We start from the raw sequence: 20,000 nt of genomic DNA on the forward strand, positions 1-20,000 counted from the left end.
GAGAGACATAATTTTTTTTTTAACTATTTATTTGTATGATACAGCTGCAAATAAGTTTTTGAACACCTGTCTATCAGCTAGAATTCTGACCCTCAAAGACCTGTTAGTCCCCATCCCATCGACTAGCCATGGTGTCACATGCAGGGAGGAATCAGTGCTCTCCACATGTTCCTGCAGCTCCTTGGGCTTTGTTGTAGGTCCCTCAGCAACCCCACTCATAAATGTTCTTCTTGTCCTTTCATTAGATTTGGAGGAATGCCCTGCTCTTGTTGTTGCTTGCTGTAATGCTCGATCTTCTCCACCTGAAGGTCTTGTTCCACTCAAATCATTATCCACAGTTTTATCATAATCTTTCAGCTGTTGAGGTACATTAGCATATTTGTAGCCCAACATCACACGTATTCATTTCTGGTTCCTGTGTTTGGTTCTCACAGGTTCTAACCTTCACTCAGAGTCTGATATGAAGTTTCCAGAAGTTTCCTGAAGTTCCTGCATGCGATCGCTCTTCTTTCTGTCAGGATCTTTTTTTTTCTCACGCCATTTTGCAGCTGAAATCACAGAGAATGTGTTCAGGTTTCAGACGTTTTTCCACTCTGCGGTTGGAGTCACGGAGATGGTCAGATGGGTGGAGATCGAAACAGTCGCCAGGACGTCCAGAACAAAGCGTAATCCTGTAATGTCGTACAATTATGTGTAAGATTACACTTCTATGCATCGCGGTTCCCATGGCGACCATGGCTGTGCGTTATTGTATTCATGTTGCAGCAGCATGTGTTACTGTGTCCTGTGACCTGTGTGTATGTGTGTGTGTGTGTGTGTGTGTGTGTGTGTGTGTGTGTAGGGGGTTCTGTGGATTAGTGCGATGTTTCATTGTGTCGTCTCTCACACATTCCTTCATAAAACCGTGTCGTATTTCTCGTTCTCCTGTCCGTTATCAGCGTGAGGGGGCGGGGCTACAGGGACCGCCCTGAAACTGATTGTTTTCCTCTGACACGCCCCTCAGTGTTTTATTCCTCTTACACCTTTTTCAAACTCTTTATGTACATTTTATCTTGTTATAGTTACATTTAATGCTTTAGAATAAGTGCATAAGGGAGATCGAAGATCTTCAAAAGGACAGAGATCTCACAGATCACAGTGTGTGTGTGTGTGTGTGTGTGTGTGTGTGTGTGTGTGTGTGTGTGTTCGCAAAACTTACAAAATGGGGACATTGACCGGAATACACACCAATAACGTGGGTACCTGTGTGAACGTGGGGACCTAAAATTGAGTCCCCACAAAACTAACCACTGCAGCATGTCTAACTCATCGAGCTGAACACCCCCCCTTAATATCTCCTTAGTCCCCAAGTTTGACATTTCCCAGAAAAAAAGTGTGTGTGTGTATTCGAGGCTGCGACTCAAGTGTGTAAACTCCCCCTCTGGCCATAGACCGTAAAAACATCAGCTATACACACTTTCTGACGTAATGCACCTACACTGAAGTCTGATTGGTTAAAACAGAAAGAACATAGGGGGGGCTTTGAGCCAATGAGGTAGTATGTTGTTGAGTGAGGGACTTCACAACATCGTACAACCTTAGCTGAAAGGTGCTGAAAGGTGCAGTTCGCTAATTAGCACTCCATGCAAAGACTATGTGAGGTGAATAACCATAATATAAAGCTTTTAAAGGTTATACAATTACAATGTTTTATTAAGTAAACTGTGGTAGAATATCAACATTTTTAGGACTTTATAAAATTATATTATTATTAATATTATTATTTATAATTTCCATAGAGTTGTTTGTAATTAACTCATGCTAGCTAGCTAGCTCAGCCTTAACGAGGCATTTAAACTGTGTCGGTGTAATTGTTTTGCTAATGCTCTATCATCTATTCATATTTAATGCATCCAGCAAATAATATCTTCAAGATTAGTAAAGTATGTAAACTAGTAAATGAATGTTTTAATCGGTAATAAGGGTGAAGTCCTGGCTATAAAAATGAGAGGAAGCAAAAGGCAGAGCCCAAATCAGGACGCTGTATTTCACATCACCACTTGTCGTGATAAAGCGGGGCTTGATGTGAAATACATTGATGCATTTAAAGGTGAGCAGAGCAGAGAAACTCTGAATGATAATGATAGTGATAATTAGCCGGTTATGCTAGCGCGCTGTGCTTCCCGGCTCAGGTAGAGGAGTGTTTGCGGTGACAGACTTTACTAAAGGCAGCTTCGTGCTGGAGTACAGAGGGGAACTCATCAGCTGTCAGGAGAGCCAGAGAAGACAACGCCTTTATCACAACTCCCTAAAGGCATTCATGTTCGACTTCATCTGGCACGGAAACTTCTGGACGTGAGTATTTATCATCTTTATTCCTCCATGTGTTTAGATGCGGTTTGAGCTGCAAACTTTAAATACGAAGGAAAAGTTTAGCCGTGAAAAGTGATGTCACGTGCCGTGCTGCACTAAATCTAGCGGATAAAATTAAAAGATGACTTGATGTTATATGGACTTGAAATATTACTTCTGTGACACGGTAATGTTTATATCCCGAGCATTTAAATATCATCAGCTGTGCCGGTGTTTCTGTAAGCACGACGTTGTGTATCGGCGCATGCGCAGACTGTGTGAATCATTCACCTGGGTATTGAATTAAAGTTTTTAAATCAGAATAAACTTGTATCTAGGTTTTATTAAAAGTCTTATTCAGTCTTTTGTGCAAAATCTTTAATAACACCGTTGTAGCTCTGATGCATGATTTTGTTGAGCTGTGCATCAGGCTGGGTCTTAAATAAAACAATCCTACAGGCACATTAAAAAGCCTGATCATGACTGCCTGTAGAAGCATTCTGCACAGTTTAGAGATCATTATTAGTTAAAAATGAAAGAACCAAATTTGTCAGTAATATAATAATAATAATAATGATTATTAATAATAATAATAATACTTGTGTGGGGGTTTGTCAGTAACTTAAATTTGTTTGTTTGTTCAAATTCAGTATTGATGCTGCAAGGGATGATGGCACACTTGGAAGACTGGTCAATGACGACCACATTAAACCCAACTGCAAAATGAAGAGAATTCTTGTAGAGGGAAAGCCCCATTTGTGTCTTTTTGCTTTAAGAGACATAATACCTGGAGAGGAGATCACCTATAATTATGGAGATGGTGACTGTCCCTGGAGAAATGAAGTAAGAATCTTTATTCTTGTAGCAGTGATGGATAATTAAATGGCATCAGCTTAGCTGTACAATGCCAGCATGCTTTTATATTTGGGCTTATAATTAACCCCCACATTATGTTTAAACATGACATTTTACACAGGTCCCCTACTCCTCAATTTCTTATTTTTCTGGAAATATCTTGTTTACTTGGAGTGTGTTGGCATAACAATTCTTTCTACAATATACACTGTTCAGCTTAGTTTTCTAATATACAGATGCTTATCTTTTGGCTCATAATTAATAGTTGTGCTCATTACAGCTTTAAGAGACATAATACCTGGAGAGGAGATCACCTATAATTATGGAGATGATCACCATTGCACCCAACATTCAGAGCCTGAGTCTACTTCCAGCAAACAAGTATGAAACTGCTTTTAAATTATTATTTTTTAACAATAAACGTCAGGTCCCCACAATATACCATGTACTTTACCAGTGTTAGCAAAGGAGTGATTTCAATTGACTGGTCAGGAATTACCCACCCACCACAGAGTCCCCACATTATGTTTAAACATGACATTTTACACAGGTCCCCACATAAAGCCTACTCTTAAATTTCTTATTTTTCTGGAAATCTCTTGTTTACTTGGAGTGTGTTGGTATAACAATTCTTTTACACATATACCCTGTTCAGCTTAGTTTTCTAATATAGAGATGCTTATCTTTTGGCTCATAATTAATAGTTGTGCTCATTACAGGTGACAAAATGTGGAACAGAATCAGATTGTATTCGTCCAGCCTCAGATGGTGCCTCTGGAGATGATCACCATTGCACCCAACATTCAGAGCCCGAGTCTACTTCCAGCAAACAAGTATGAAACTGCTTTTAAATTATTATTTTTTTAACAATAAACGTCAGGTCCCCACAATATACCATGTACTTTACCAGTGTTAGCAAAGGAGTGATTTCAATTGACTGGTCAGGAATTACCCACCCACCACAGAGTCCCCACATTATGTTTAAACATGAAATTTTACACAGGTCCCCACATAAAGCCTACTCTTAAATTTCTTATTTTTTCTGGAAATATCTTGTTTACTTGGAGTGTGTTGGCATAACAATTCTTTTTACACATATACCCTGTTCAGCTTAGTTTTCTAATATACAGATGCTTATCTTTTTTGGCTCATAATTAATAGTTGTGCTCATTACAGGTGACAAAATGTGGAACAGAATCAGATTGTATTCGTCCAGCCTCAGATGATGCCTCTGGAGATGATCACCATTGCACCCAACATTCAGAGCCCGAGTCTACTTCCAGCAAACAAGTATGAAACTGCTTTTAAATTATTATTTTTTTAACAATAAACGTCAGGTCCCCACAATATACCATGTACTTTACCAGTGTTAGCAAAGGAGTGATTTCAATTGACTGGTCAGGGAATTACCCACCCACCACAGAGTCCCCACATTATGTTTAAACATGAAATTTTACACAGGTCCCCACATAAAGCCTACTCTTAAATTTCTTATTTTTTCTGGAAATCTCTTGTTTACTTGGAGTGTGTTGGTATAACAATTCTTTCTACAATATACACTGTTCAGTTTAGTTTTCTAATATAGAGATGCTTATCTTTTTGGCTCATAATTAATAGTTGTGATCATTACAGGAGACAAAATGTGGAGCAGAATCAGTCTGTATTCAACCAGCTTCAGATGGTGCCTCTGGAGATGATCACCATTGCACCCAACATTCAGAGCCTGAGTCTACTTCCAGCAAACAAGTATGAAACTTCTTTTAAATTAATTTTTTTTAAACAATAAACGTCAGGTCCCCACAATATACAATGTTGACTGGTCTGGGAATTACCTGCCCACCACAGAGTCCCCACATTATGTTTAAACATGAAATTTTACACAGGTCCCCACATAAAGCCTACTCTTAAATTTCTTATTTTTCTGGAAATATCTTGTTTACTTGGAGTGTGTTGGTATAACAATTTTTTCTACAATATACACTGTTCAGTTTAGTTTTCTAATATAGAGATGCTTATCTTTTTGGCTCATAATTAATAGTTGTGCTCATTACAGGAGACAAAATGTGGAGCAGAATCAGTCTGTATTCAACCAGCTTCAGATGGTGCCTCTGGAGATGATCACCATTGCACCCAACATTCAGAGCCTGAGTCTACTTCCAGCAAACAAGTATGAAACTTCTTTTAAATTAATTCTTTTTAAACAATAAACGTCAGGTCCCCACAATATACAATGTTGACTGGTCTGGGAATTACCTGCCCACCACAGAGTCCCCACATTATGTTTAAACATGAAATTTTACACAGGTCCCCACATAAAGCCTACTCTTAAATTTCTTATTTTTCTGGAAATATCTTGTTTACTTGGAGTGTGTTGGTATAACAATTCTTTCTACAATATACACTGTTCAGCTTAGTTTTTTAATATACAGATGCTTATCTTTTTTGGCTCATAATTAATAGTTGTGCTCATTACAGGTTACAAAATGTGGAACAGAATCAGACTGTATTCATCCAGCCTCAGATGATGCCTCTGGAGATGATCACCATTGCACCCAACATTCAGAGCCTGAGTCTACTTCCAGCAAACAAGTATGAAACTGCTTTTAAATTATTTCTTTTTAAACAATAAACGTCAGGTCCCCACAATATACAATGTACTTTACCAGTGTTAGCAAAGGAGTGATTTCAATTGACTGGTCAGGGAATTACCCGCCCACCACAGAGTCCCCACATTATGTTTAAACATGAAATTTTACACAGGTCCCCACAAAAGGTCTACTCTTAAATTTCCTATTTTTCTGTAAATATCTTGTTTACTTGGAGTGTGTTGGCATAACAATTCTTTCTACAATATACACTGTTCAGCTTAGTTTTTTAATATAGAGATGCTTATCTTTTTTGGCTCATAATTAATAGTTGTGCTCATTACAGGTTACAAAATGTGGAACAGAATCAGACTGTAATTATCCAGCCTCAGATGGTGCCTCTGGAGATGATCACCATTGCACCCAACATTCAGAGCCTGAGTCTACTTCCAGCAAACAAGTATGAAACTGCTTTTAAATTATTTTTTTTTAACCATAAACATCAGGTCCCCACAATATACAATGTATTTTACCAGTGTTAGCAAAAGAGTGATTTCAAATGTATGTGGTGTTATACAGCATGTGCTTTTGTTTTTGTTGTATTTTACAGAGTGTACCTTTCTGACATTATAAGAAAAGTTACAATGTCACCAAAAGGCAGTTTATTTTCCACTTTTTGTGTACATGAACTCATTTGAAGTTCTTATTACTTTTTTTTTTTTTTTTTTACTTTGCAGGGGTTAACATTAGGTGAAATGTTTACTGGAAATCAGTACCATAAACTGCAATCACAAGTTGAAACAAGCATTTCTCAGGTTCGAAAAAATACTTAAAAAAAAAAAAAAGTTCTGAGGACTGCATTAGTATTTTTCGGTGTTTATATTTGTTATATTGTATTTTATAGCTTGATGATGTAAGCAGGGGTGATGACCGCTCCATTAGTAGTATGGAATGCAGTGAAGAGGAGTATGTCCCTGAATCTTCAGATAGTAGCTCGGATGAAAGTGACTGCAGTCTTTCAATTTCTAAAAGGAAGGTCAAGACAGTTACAAAAATCTGTCCTTCACTTAGTTCTAGCACTGGTCACTGCAGTGTTGTAGATGTGGAAGACACTGAAGTTAAACCTGATCAGTCAAGCTCAGTTTCAGTCAAAGGAGTGTCAAAAGCAACCAATAAAACAAGAGTGTATGACAAGAAACAGTACTGTTTGTTTTGCAGCAAACCACTATCAAAAATGGCAAGACATTTAGAGCAGGTGCATAGCACAGAGTCTGAAGTTGCAAAAGCTTTGACTTTTCCAAAAGGTTCAAAAGAAAGGAAAAACTTACTAGATCACCTCAGAAATAGAGGGAATTTTGCACATAATGCTGAGGTTCTTCAGTGTGGAAAAGGCGAGCTTGTACCTTATAAGAAGCCCCGACAAGATAGTGATTCAATCAAGTTTGTGCATTGCTGTAACTGTCAAGGACTCTTTGCTAAAAAGTTTCTTTGGTGTCATATGAAGCGATGTAAGATGAGCAAAAATTATCCATCTAATCCCAAACCAGGAAAGAACAGGTTGCTTTCACAAAGTGCTTACATGGGACCTGTGCCTCCTGGAACTAGTGCTGGTTTGTGGAAACTTTTCAGTAACATGACCCATGACAAGGTGGTACTTGCCATTAAAACAGACTTGTACATAAGAAGATTGGGAGAGTATTTTTACAACAGAGTTGGCTCAGATGTTAGCAAACACGAATATATCAGACAGAAGATGAGAGAAATTGGAAGGTTGTTAATTTCAGCCAGGGAAGTTACTCCTTTGTGTAAAATAGAGGATTTTGTTGATCCAGCTAACTTCATGCATGTCATCACCGCTGTCAAAAAAGCTTGTGGTTATGATGAAGAAAAGTGCACATTTCAACGACCATCACTTGCATTAAAGTTGGGTCACAGCTTACAGAAGATTGCTTCTTTGGTCTCATTTCAAGCAATGATGGATGGGGACAGTGAAAGAGCAAAGAAAGCTAACAACTTTTCAGACATGTATGCATCAAGATGGAGTGAACTGATATCATCACATGCACTTAGAACGCAGAGAGAAGTTAAGTGGAATGCTCCGCTTATTCTTCCTTTTACTGAGGATGTGAAAATGCTTCATTTGTATCTTGATCAAAAGCAAGAAGAGAGTTTTGAGAAACTGTCATCAGATGCTTCCTCTAAGAACTGGACACATCTAGCAAAGGTTACTCTGGCTCAGACTATTCTTTTCAATCGCAGAAGAGAGGGTGAGGTCTCAAAAATGCCATTAACATCATTTATCAACAGAAACACTGATAACTTGCATGAAGATGTTGCTCTCGCACTTTCAGAGCTTGAAAAGAAACTCTGCCATCATTTTACTCGAATTGAAATACGTGGAAAGCGAGGACGAAAGGTTCCAATTCTTTTAACACCTGCTATGCAAAAGAACATGGAGCTTCTTATAAAAACAAGAGAATCGTGTGCAATTCCTTCTGAAAGCATCTACATGTTTGCACGTCCTGCAGCACTTTCACACCTAAGGGGATCTGATTGTCTACGTGAATTTGCAATGCAATGTGGAGCAAAGAATCCAAATGCACTTTCATCAACAAAGCTACGTAAACACATAGCAACACTTTCAAATGTTCTGAACCTCAATAATACAGAATTGGATCAGCTGGCAGACTTTTTAGGCCATGATGTGAGGGTACACAGAGAATATTACAGACTTCCGGAAGGGACTCTCCAACTTGCCAAGATAAGCAAAATTTTGATGGCATTGGAGACAGGAAGACTTGGGGAGTTCAGTGGAAAGAACCTAGATGAAATTGACATTGATCCAAATGGTATGTTCAGTTGAGTTTATATCTTAATTGTCGGCATATTTTAACATAAAGGACTAGCATAAGAATATAACAGTCATATTACATTGTTTTGGTTGTTGTTTTGATAGAAGCAGTAATTGTCCCAAGTTCAGAATTCCAAAAGGATCTGTCAGGAATAGAGAATCAGTCAGATGAAGAAGGTGAGCTTTACTTGCTGGTTAGTGTCTATAGCTGAGGAAGTCAAAGTTTAGTTAGATGTATCATACAGTGTCATGTGACTCCAGTAGCACTGAATATGCAGTATCGGTGCCAGTGAAGCTTATTACTATTGAGCTTTCTGGAGGAGTTGTAGGTTTAATTCAAAGAAATGGCAGGAAGATGTTTAATTTCCTATCCCTATAGAAAAGTGTGTGACATTAGGAGAGTCAATGTTGGTTTTATCTATTAATAATGTGGTAAAGGGGAAATAAAGTTTTTTAAGCTGTTATGTCCTTATTGTCTTGGTATTTGCAACATCTTAGCACATGTATAGTTCTACTCTAGCAACACCAAGTGTCGAATTGTACTGCATTTGGTCTGTTTAAATAGATCTTGGAGAAGAACTGGCTTTAAAGCCATTTACCAATCAATCCCAGGAAAGCTCAGCTGAGCAAGCCACAGAACCAACTAGTACTACATCATTCAAAGGTATTATCCAATGAACTAAAATGATGCCAAGCTTTTATAAAATTAAAAAAATGTGTATGATTTGACTAACTTTGTTGTGTGTTTATTTAGGTGCTAAGGTTTTTAAGAAAAAGAAATGGGACACCAGTGAAGTGAAAGCGGTTGAAAAACACCTGTACACGTTCATTAAATCTTGCAGAGTGCCAGGAAAAAAAGAGTGTGAGGATTGTATAAAAGCTGAACCTGTTGCATTGAAAGATCGGGATTGGCTGGCTGTTAAGTTCTTTGTAAAGAATAGAATTACATCTCTTAAAAAGAAGATATAAGAAAATATCCATTTTATTTTTGTTCTATTTGCACAGATGAGTGTCAGTTTCTGTTGATATTTTTTTTATTTTCATTGCTAAATGTCTGAAACATTTTCTTTTATAATACAGTTTTGTTGAAGTTAACAAAATAGCTTTATATATATATATATATATATATATATATATATATATATATATATATATATATTTTTTTATTATTGCTTTTTGACAACTGTTAAAAAAAAAGTTAAATGCTTTGTTTTGAGGCAATTACTATATATCTGTGCAAAAAAAAAAACTAAATAAATATTCTGTTGTTATTTATGTGACTTCATTATTTCTAACATTAGAAATATGCATTTTAGCCACATTTTAATTATCTGTAAAATTTGTCCCCACATTATTCACAAGTACCTACGTTGTAGAAATACCAGAAAAGTGTGTGTGTGTGTTTGCTGGTCCTCACAAAATTAGTCTACCGGAAAATGTCCCCAAATTATGGAAAAATGTCACATTGCTTTATTTAGCTTTTTTCTTAAATTTAAAGTGACCAGTGTTTTTACAGATTTTTTTAAAACATGAATCTGCTGTCCTTTTGCTCCTAAACCATTTAGAAATAGGTGTCCCCACATTCTGGGATCCAGCATGTAGTCCCCAAAAACTGGTTAGACAAGTATGTGTGTGTGTGTGTGTGTGTGTGTGTGTGTTTCCTCAGCCTGCAGATGTTGTTATATTATGAATTCCTTAGTAGTGGTTCAGAGAAAAATGCTAACAAACTTCCTTCTAAATATCCTTAGGCTAACTAACACACACACACACACACACACACACACACACACACACACACACACACACACACACACTGTGCACCTGGACTGAGTGTTTATTTGAGCTGGAGGGGATGAGAGGGGGTGTGTCTGTGTCACTGTCGGGCAGAGAGACAAGTACAGCTGTAACACACACACACACACACACACACACACACACACACACACACACACACACACACACGTTTTGGCCAAATGTTTGTGGACACCTGAACATAAGATTGGTATGTGCTTCTTTTTGAACATTCCATTCCACATTTAGTCTCCATTCACTGTTATAATGACGCATCCAGAGATTCATGCAGGTACAAGGGTGTTAGTAAAGTCAGGTACTGATGTGGGGGAGAAGGTGTGGAGGCCTGGAGGTGCAGTCAGCGTTCACATTCAATCTCATAGATGTTCAATAGGGTTCTATAGCAGGAGGCCGTCCATTCCAACCCATACAAAGCAGATGTTCATGGAGCTGCTTTGTGCACAGGGGTATTGTCATGCTGGAACAAGTTTTGGTCTTCTAGATACAGTGAAGGGAATATTTCATGCTCCTGCATCCAAAGACGTCCAACATAATCTCCAACTTCGTGGTAACAGTTTGGAGCAGAAGAACATCAGGGTGGAAAAGTTACATAAATATACTTTAGTGCTTATATACAGTATATTTAATGTAAAATCAAATAAATGAACTAATAAATTAATAATTCATTTATACTATTCATACTATTGCTATTAATATATAAATACATTTGGTGTGCAGGGAGGAGGAACACACAACCTTTCATTTCATTAATCTCAACTTCTAACAATCTGAATAATTTGATAATGAAAGTGTGTGTGTGTGTGTGTGTGTGTGTGTGTGTGTGTGTGTGTGTGTGTGTGTGAAATTAAACCGAGTGCTGTCGTTAGCTGGTGGGTGATACATTTTCTTAATGCTTAAATCTATTATTGTTTGTTAATTAAATGGGGAGATATTTAATTAACGAGATTAATTAGCTGTGTGCGTGTCCGTGTGTGTGCGTGTGTGTGTATGTGGGTGCACGTATGTGTGCGTATGTGTGTGTGGGCGGTTTTGTGTGTTTGGATTCTTCTAAGAAACCTATGCTAATAATATTAATAAAACTGATGTCTGTTGCTATAATGAAGGGATGTTTTGTGCTATAGTTAAAACATATTATAATCTGGATGCTTGTCTTTGTGTTTGCATTTGAATACTCATGAATATTTAATGAGATTGAGTATAGCAAGGACTGAAATGAAATTTTGATTGAGTAGTGATGTAACAGGCTAATAATAATATAAACACCCACACCCACCCACACACACACACACACACACACACACACACACACACACACACACACACACAACAGTGATGGATTGGCCTTTCTCAGCTCAATCCAAACCCATGAATTGAATTCAGAGCTGTGTGTTAGCATCAAAATACACACATATGCAATAATCTCCTCTGTGTGTGTGTGTGTGTGTGTGTGTGTGTGTGTGTGTGTGCACGTGTGTGTGTGAGTGTGAGTGAATGGGTCTTTACTGCTGTTGCGCTCAGATGTGAGTCAGCGACTCCTCATCGCAAGTGATTAAGTATGTAGCAAAGGAAAATTAGCACTCAAAGGGCATGATTGTTACAAAGTGGATGTAAGTTTGTGTGTGTGTGTGTGTGTGTGTGTGTGTGTGTGTGTGTGTGTGTGTGTGTGTGTGTGTGAGAGAGAGAGAGAAATAGAGAAAGTGTCACTTGACCTTCATCTGCTTGTACTTCAGTGGTGTCAATTGTTGGCAATTTTGTTTTCAGGTTTTAACCCAATGTTAGTAATAGCAATTAGCCTGTAGTCATTATAAAGATTTTTAGCTTTAGAGTGTAGTGTAGTGTAGTGTACAGTACTGTAGTGTAGTGTAGTGTACAGTACAGTACTGTAGTGTAGTGTAGTGTAGTGTAGTGTAGTGTACAGTACTGTAGTGTAGTGTAGTGTACAGTACTGTAGTGTAGTGTAGTGTAGTGTAGTGTACAGTACTGTAGTGTAGTGTAGTGTAGTGTACAGTACTGTAGTGTAGTGTAGTGTAGTGTAGTGTACAGTACTGTAGTGTAGTGTAGTCTACAGCAGGATAGTGTATTGTAGTACAGTGTATTGTAGTGTAGTATAGTGTACAGTAGGATAGTTTATTGTGGTATTGTGTACAGTATGATGGTGTAGTGCAGTATAGTGTACAGTAGGATGGTGTATTGTTGTATTGTGTACAGTATGATAGTGTAGTGCAGTATAGTGTACAGTAGGATAGTGTATTGTTGTATTGTGTACAGTATGATAGTGTAGTGCAGTATAGTGTACAGTAGGATAGTGTAGTGTAGTGTGTAGTGTACGGTATGATAGTGTAGTGTAGTGTAGTGTACAGTAGGATAGTGTAGTGTAGTGTGGTGTAGTGTACAGTAGGATAGTGTAGTGTAGTGTAGTGTACAGTAGGATAGTGTATTGTGGTATTGTGTACAGTATGATAGTGTAGTGCAGTATAGTGTACAGTAGGATAGTGTATTGTTGTATTGTGTACAGTATGATAGTGTAGTGCAGTATAGTGTACAGTAGGATAGTGTATTGTTGTATTGTGTACAGTATGATAGTGTAGTGCAGTATAGTGTACAGTAGGATAGTGTAGTGTAGTGTGGTGTACAGTAGGATAGTGTAGTGTAGTGTAGTGTACAGTAGGATAGTGTATTGTGGTATTGTGTACAGTATGATAGTGTAGTGCAGTATAGTGTACAGTAGGATAGTGTATTGTAGTGTAGTATAGTGTACAGTAGGATAGTGTAGTGTAGTGCAGTATGGTGTACAGTAGGATAGTGTATTGTGTATTGTGTACAGTATGATAGTGTAGTGTAGTGCAGTATAGTGTACAGTAGGATGGTGTATTGTGGTATTGTGTACAGTATGATAGTGTAGTGTAGTGCAGTATAGTGTACAGTAGGATAGTGTATTGTGGTATTGTGTACAGTATGATAGTGTGGTGCAGTATAGTGTACAGTAGGATAGTGTAGTGTAGTGTAGTGTGGTGTACAGTAGGATAGTGTAGTGTAGTGTAGTGTACAGTAGGATAGTGTATTGTGGTATTGTGTACAGTATGATAGTGTAGTGCAGTATAGTGTACCGTAGGATAGTGTATTGTGGTATTGTGTACAGTATGATAGTGTAGTGCAGTATAGTGTACAGTAGGATAGTGTATTGTGGTATTGTGTACAGTATGATAGTGTAGTGCAGTATAGTGTACAGTAGGATAGTGTATTGTTGTATTGTGTACAGTATGATAGTGTAGTGCAGTATAGTGTACAGTAGGATAGTGTATTGTGGTATTGTGTACAGTATGATAGTGTAGTGCAGTATAGTGTACAGTAGAAAAGTGTATTATAGTGTGCAGTAAGATAAACTAGTGCAGTGTATTGTAGTGTATTGTACAATAGGATAGTGTAGTGTAGTTTTGGTGTAGTGTAATGTAGTGTAGAAAAATGTACTGTGGTGTAGTGAATTGTAGTGTAGTTTAATGTAATGTTTGTCTTCTTCTTCTTCTTCTTCTTCTTCTTCTTCTTTTCTTCTTCTTCTTTTTTTGGCTGCTCCCATTAGGGGTCTCCACAGCGGATCATCTGTCTCCATACCCAACGTCCTCTACATTTGCGTCTTTCACACCAACTACCTGCATGTCTTCTCTCACCACATCCATGAACCTCCTCCTTGGTCTTTCTCTTTTCCTTCTTCCTGGTGTCTCCATCCTCAGCATTCTCCTACTGATATACCCATGTCCCTCTTCTGCACATGTCCAAACCATCTCAATCTCACCTCCCTCACCTTGTCTCCAAAACGTCCTACATGTGCTGACTCTCTAATAAACTCATTTCTAATCCTGTCCATCGTCATCACTCCCAACGAACATCTCAACATCTTCAGCTCTGCTACCTCCAGCTCCACCTCCTGTCTTTTACTCAATGCCACTGTCCCTAATCCATACAACATCTCAGGTCTCACCACAGTCCTATAAACTTTCCCTTTCACTCTCACAGATACTCTTCTATCACAAATCACTCCTGCTATCACTCTTCTCCACCCACTCCACCCTGCCTGCACTCTTTTCTTCACTTCTCTAACACACTCTCCTTTACTCTGCACTGTTGACCCCAGGTACCTGAACTCCTCCACCTTCTCCACCTTTTCTCCCTGCAACTGCACCCCTCCACTGCCCTCCCTCTCATTCACACACATGTACTCTGTCTTACTCCTACTGACTTTCATTCCCCTTTTCTCCAGCATGTACCTTCACCTCTCCAGACTCTTCTCCACCTGCTCCCTACTCTCACCACAAATCACAATATCATCCACAAACATCATAGTCCACGGAGACTCCTGTCTGACCTCGTACTTCAACCTGTCCATCACCACTGCAAACAGGAAAGGGTTTAGAGTTGATCCTTGATGCAGTCCAACCTCCACCTTAAACCAGTCAGTCGTTCCTACTGCACACTTCACTGCTGTCACGCTGTAGTAATGTATTGTAGTGTAATGTAGTGTGGTGTAGTGTACAGTAGGATAGTGTAGTATATAAATACTACAGAATATGCTGTTCAGCTAGCTATACTAATCTAATCTCGACAGAACTCTGGTGTATCATGAATCTAACACTGCTCTAGTAATGTGCATGTCTCTAACACAGTGCTAGCTCCTGTTTAATACTGTACTGCTAACTTATCTTTCTGCAAGCTTATACTAGCTTTGTGTGTGTGTGTGTGTGTGTGTGTGTGTGTGTGTGTGTGTGTGTGTGTGTGTGTGTGGCAGTGAGACGTGATGTGCTAATTGACAGGTCTTGAGGTAAATGATGAGATGAATAAAGCATTAGTTTATGCAGAAGGTCTGTGGTTTGAGGTGTGATGAGCTTTCAATCCTGAGGCTACAATGAGGGAATGTCCTTCTGTTTACACACTTTTTATACCTCGCACCTTGTGTGTGTGTGTTTGTGTGTGAGAAAACCACAATAATAAAGGCATTGATAAGAACAAGCTTGTCTTGTTAGCAGCTAACAGGATCCAGGATACAGCATGAACTGACAGGTGACTTATACTTAGGGGCTTTCAGTCCACATACACACACACACACACACACACACACACACACACACACACATGCACATGCACACTCACTCACACTCACTCACTCACACACACACACACACACACACACACACACACCCACACACACACACATGCACACTCACTCACACACACACACAACACACACACATAATCACAAATCAAACTCATAACAAAAGTTATTGACAGTAAACAGTTGATGTCTAAGTCTGGGTTGCCAGATCACCCCTCCCTTTCCCTCTTTCTTGTTCTGACATTCAGGAATCTCAACCCAGAAAGAGGAGGACAAAGTGCTTCCAGGGTCAGAGGTCACATAGATGACTCCAGGCCTGGTTCTGACCCTGAACTCCCTGAAGTCTCTCTCACACACACACACACACACACACACACACACACGCACACAAAAGAGAGACAAAAACTCTCTAAAATTAGAGGGAATTTGCAGGAGATTTCTCCTGAGATATCTGATGAATCTGATCAGATGAATACAAATGATAGCTCATACAGTGGAGGAGACATTCTCAGTCTCTTACACACACACACACACACACACACACACACACACACACACACACACAGGGATCAGTAGCAGTGTGTGTGTGTGTGTGTGTGTTTGTAAAAACTTTTATTAAAGCTAAAGTTTCTGCTAGGTTTAGTTAATATTATGGTATTATGGTTAGCATTAGTGCCTCTGAGTGTGTTCATGTGCTCGAAGCCCCTCGGTGTGTTTCTTCTTCTGCATGTGGACCTCGTTATTCCTCATCACTTCCCCTTGCAGTGTTTTCCCACAGGAACCATTTGAACGTTTACGCTTCTGCACCTCAGAACAAGCACAACACCTTCCTCACGTCACATCATATCACATTACGGCGTGTCATGTTTACTCTCCCACTTCCAGAACGCCGTTTTTATCCCTTTATAGCTACATTACATTCACATTACACACATCCAATATTAATGGAGTGAGTCAAGTATATTCCGTGTAAAGGTTTCTGTTCGCACTTATGTTATAGAACCTATAAACACTCATTCCCTCATCATCCTCTCTTCATCCTCTGCCTCTCTCTCTATCTCTCTCTTTTCTCCCTCTTTCTCTTTATTCAAACCTCACATTTTCACTCCCGCGAAAACCTGAAAAGAGGACAAACCTGTATGGACAATGTGCTTAATGCCCACAATGCCTCTTTTGTTTTCCTGTGTGTGTGTGTGTGTGTGTGTAAAGAGAGAACGTGTGTGTGTGTGTGTGTGTGTGTGTGTGTGTGTGTGTGTGTGTGTGTGTGTGTGTGTGTGGGATGTTAACTTATTTTTGAATTGTGGTTTTGTTCGGTGGTTAAAGGTGGCGATATTTGTAGAAATAACAGTAGTTTATACACACATATCTGTACGTGTGTGTGTGTGTGTGTGTGTGTGTGTGTGTGTGTGTGTGTGTGTGTGTGTGTGTGTCTGTGTGTTAGTGTGTGTGGTTTCTCCTGAACACTGACCCAGTTATACACACATTTAGAAACATTTCTTCAGTGTTTCTCCAAGTGGCTCCACTTTGAATAGTTCTTATAAAGGTTCTTCAAGCATCCATTAGTTATGAGATTCCAGACTGGTTTCTGCTCAGATGTTCCAGATCCAGATTATAGGGTTAGGAGTGTGAGAGAGAATGAGAAGTGATCATTTACTACACACATGCTTAGAAATTAAAGGGTTGTACAATGGGTTCTGAAATAATTAAAGGTTCTCTTCCTGAAAAATCTGAGATCTACTGGGGAAATTTTTATTCAAGTCATAGGACCTTCATAGAAGAATTACTCCAAAGGAACTGTTAAATGTTAAAATCTCAGGGTTCTTTAGACTGGAATTTTGTAATGAAGGATTTTGAGCTTCCAGAAGACAATTCTGAGCAATAATCTGGACATAACACAATTTCAGAAATGAAAATAGATCTTTGATGGAAAATAATAATAATAATAATAATAATAATAATAATAATAATAATAATAATAATAATAATAATAATAATAAAAGGTTCTACTTCAGAACATTGTTAGCAGGTTTTTCAATGAAGCTTCAAAGGAACTTAAACAAGGCCACAAGTTCTTAAAATCTGTCAAATATTAGAGTCTTTAAAGGGGAACAGTTCTGAGCTTCCATACGTGTTTTACTTAGAACTGAATATTTGGAGACAATAATGAGAAATAGTTTCCTGCCCTACACAAACTCCCAGTGAATACACACCCTGAGAACACAAAATGTGACTTCACACTGTTAGAGATACAAGTTCAGAACCCTTTAGAAGCCTTCACAACCCTTTCATTCAGAAATGGGTTAATATTCCAGAAGTGCCCTTTGAAGGTTTTTTTTCATCTCACCTCATTTCTCCCCTAAAAGAGAAAACTAAATTGGATGATTGTGTTTTTTTTTCCTTCAGAACTGGTTCTATCTAGAACCTTGGCTTTTATCATAAAACTTTTTATAAACCTTTTTTCTTTCAGATGGACACAGCTCCATGAAGATCTGCCTCATATGGGTTGGAGTGGAAGATCTGCAATAGAGCCCCACCCCTGTTGAACACCTTTGTGAACACTGACTGCACCCCAGACCTCCTCACCTTCTCACCAACATCAGTACCTAATTTTAATAACACCATTGGAGCTGAATGAATCTCCATAAAATCTAGTGGAACATCTTCCCTGAAGAGTGGAGATCAGAGCAGATGGCGACTACACATGAAAAAAGATGTTCAGAAAGAAGCTTATAGTAATCTTATAGTCAGGTGTCCGCATACTTTTATCCATATGTACTGTGCAAACACTGTATTAGCTTTACAGCACGCACACACACACACACACACACACACACACACACACACACACACACACACACACACATGTATTAGCTATACAGCACACACACACACACACATGTATTAGCTATACAACACACACACACACACTGTATTAGCTTTACAGCACACACACACACACACACACACACACACACACACACACACACACACACACACACACACACACACACACACACACACGTATTAGCTATACACACACACACACACACACACACACACACACACGTATTAGCTATACACACACACACACTGTATTAGCTTTACAGCACACACACACACACACACACACACACACACACACACACACATGTATTAGCTATACAGCACACACACACACACACACACACACACACACACACACACACACACACACACACACACACACACACACACACGTATGTTCCTCAGCATGGTTCTTTAGAGGGGATATCAGCTCCTTGACCTCCACATATGTGAAGAATGAGAAAAATCCTCCTCGTGTTCCTCAGGCTTGTTATGGCAACCGTCCTGCAGCCTGCGTTCTCAGGCCTATCGCTGTTTTCTCTCTTCAGGTTTTTTTTTTCACTGCTGAGGATCACGTTACACAGGAGGAATGTCCTGAAGTCAAAGTCAACACACACACACACACACACACACACACACACACATACATGTTGAAACATTTTAATGGAGACAAGATGTTTGTGATGTTGGTGAGGTTAGTGATGTGAGTGCAGAGCTCAGGTACAGAGCAGGAGTACACAGGAACTGAACCCAGAACCTGTGTTGTGGACACACACGTTTGTGCACACACACACACACACACAGACACACACACACACACACACACAAACCTGATAATTACTCTAAATTACACACGGCCTTGCTGCTCAGACCACACAACACATACACACACGCACACTCACACACACACACACACACACACACACACACACACACACACACACACACACACACACACACAAACTCTCTGAGGCCTGAAACTGACACACTGCAGAACCTTCACACAATCGTTCTAACAATGTTCTGTTCCTCTCTCACTCCCTGTCCATCCTCATATACACTAATATTCAGTGTACATGTAACAGTTCTACAAACAAACTTTCAAAAAAGTTGTACTCTGTGTAAATGTGTAAAATGTGAATAAAAACTGAATGTAATGATTCACAAACACATTTTTTTCACAGGAGAACATAGAAAACATATCAAATGCTTAAACTGAGAATTTTTACAATTTCAAGGAAAATATAAAGCCATTTTGAATTTGATGGCTGCAACACGTCTCAAAAAAGTTGAAACAGTCCATGTTTACCCCTGTGGAGCATCTTCTGTCCATATACATCTGGGAACTGAGGAGACCAGTTGCTGAAGTTTTGGGAGAGGAATGCTGTCCCATACTGTATGTGTAGGATTTTAGCTGCTCAACAGTTCTGGGTTTCCTTTGTTGTGTTTTTTGTTTCATGATGCAGCAAATGTTTTTAAATGGTGAAAGGTCTAGACTACAGACAGACCAGTTCAGCACCCAGACTATTCTACTACAAGTGCTATGCTAATGTAATAGTGTAATAAAAATGTAATGCAGTATGCAGTTAGCATTGTCCTGCTGAAAAATGCAAGGCCT

At 38.9% G+C, this 20,000-nt stretch overlaps 1 protein-coding gene across 3 annotated transcripts; it reads left to right on the forward strand.

The window, feature by feature from the left end:
* The first annotated feature begins 1,185 nt into the window (after nucleotides 1–1,185).
* On the forward strand, nucleotides 1,186–9,673 carry LOC124376601. 3 transcript variants are annotated; one of them, XM_046835772.1, is made up of 14 exons: nucleotides 1,186–1,640; nucleotides 1,963–2,089; nucleotides 2,172–2,334; nucleotides 2,982–3,174; nucleotides 4,363–4,476; nucleotides 4,819–4,932; nucleotides 5,240–5,353; nucleotides 5,662–5,775; nucleotides 6,118–6,231; nucleotides 6,509–6,586; nucleotides 6,676–8,620; nucleotides 8,728–8,799; nucleotides 9,188–9,286; nucleotides 9,377–9,673. In XM_046835772.1, the coding sequence occupies exons 1-14, from the start codon at nucleotides 1,623–1,625 to the stop codon at nucleotides 9,589–9,591; spliced, it is 3,480 nt and encodes a 1,159-aa protein (XP_046691728.1). In that variant the 5' UTR covers nucleotides 1,186–1,622; the 3' UTR covers nucleotides 9,592–9,673. The 3 variants fall into 3 exon arrangements, with proteins under 3 accessions (XP_046691728.1, XP_046691726.1, XP_046691727.1); XM_046835770.1 differs by having other exon boundaries at nucleotides 1,186–2,089; XM_046835771.1 differs by having other exon boundaries at nucleotides 1,186–2,089; nucleotides 8,731–8,799.
* Nucleotides 9,674–20,000: the final 10,327 nt, after the last annotated feature.

The sequence above is a fragment of the Silurus meridionalis genome, chromosome 23 (genome assembly GCF_014805685.1).
Source record: "Silurus meridionalis isolate SWU-2019-XX chromosome 23, ASM1480568v1, whole genome shotgun sequence".
Taxonomy (NCBI): Eukaryota; Metazoa; Chordata; class Actinopteri; order Siluriformes; family Siluridae; genus Silurus; species Silurus meridionalis.

Excerpts from the sequence above, each read along its gene's own strand:
- LOC124376601 (XM_046835770.1), top strand. The coding sequence starts at position 1,939 with ATGAATGTTTTAATCGGTAATAAGGGTGAAGTCCTGGCTATAAAAATG. Across the intron at positions 2,335-2,981 it reads TGGCACGGAAACTTCTGGAC|TATTGATGCTGCAAGGGATG; the intron begins GTGAGTATTTAT and ends GTTCAAATTCAG. Across the intron at positions 6,232-6,508 it reads AGTCTACTTCCAGCAAACAA|GGGTTAACATTAGGTGAAAT; the intron begins GTATGAAACTGC and ends TTTACTTTGCAG.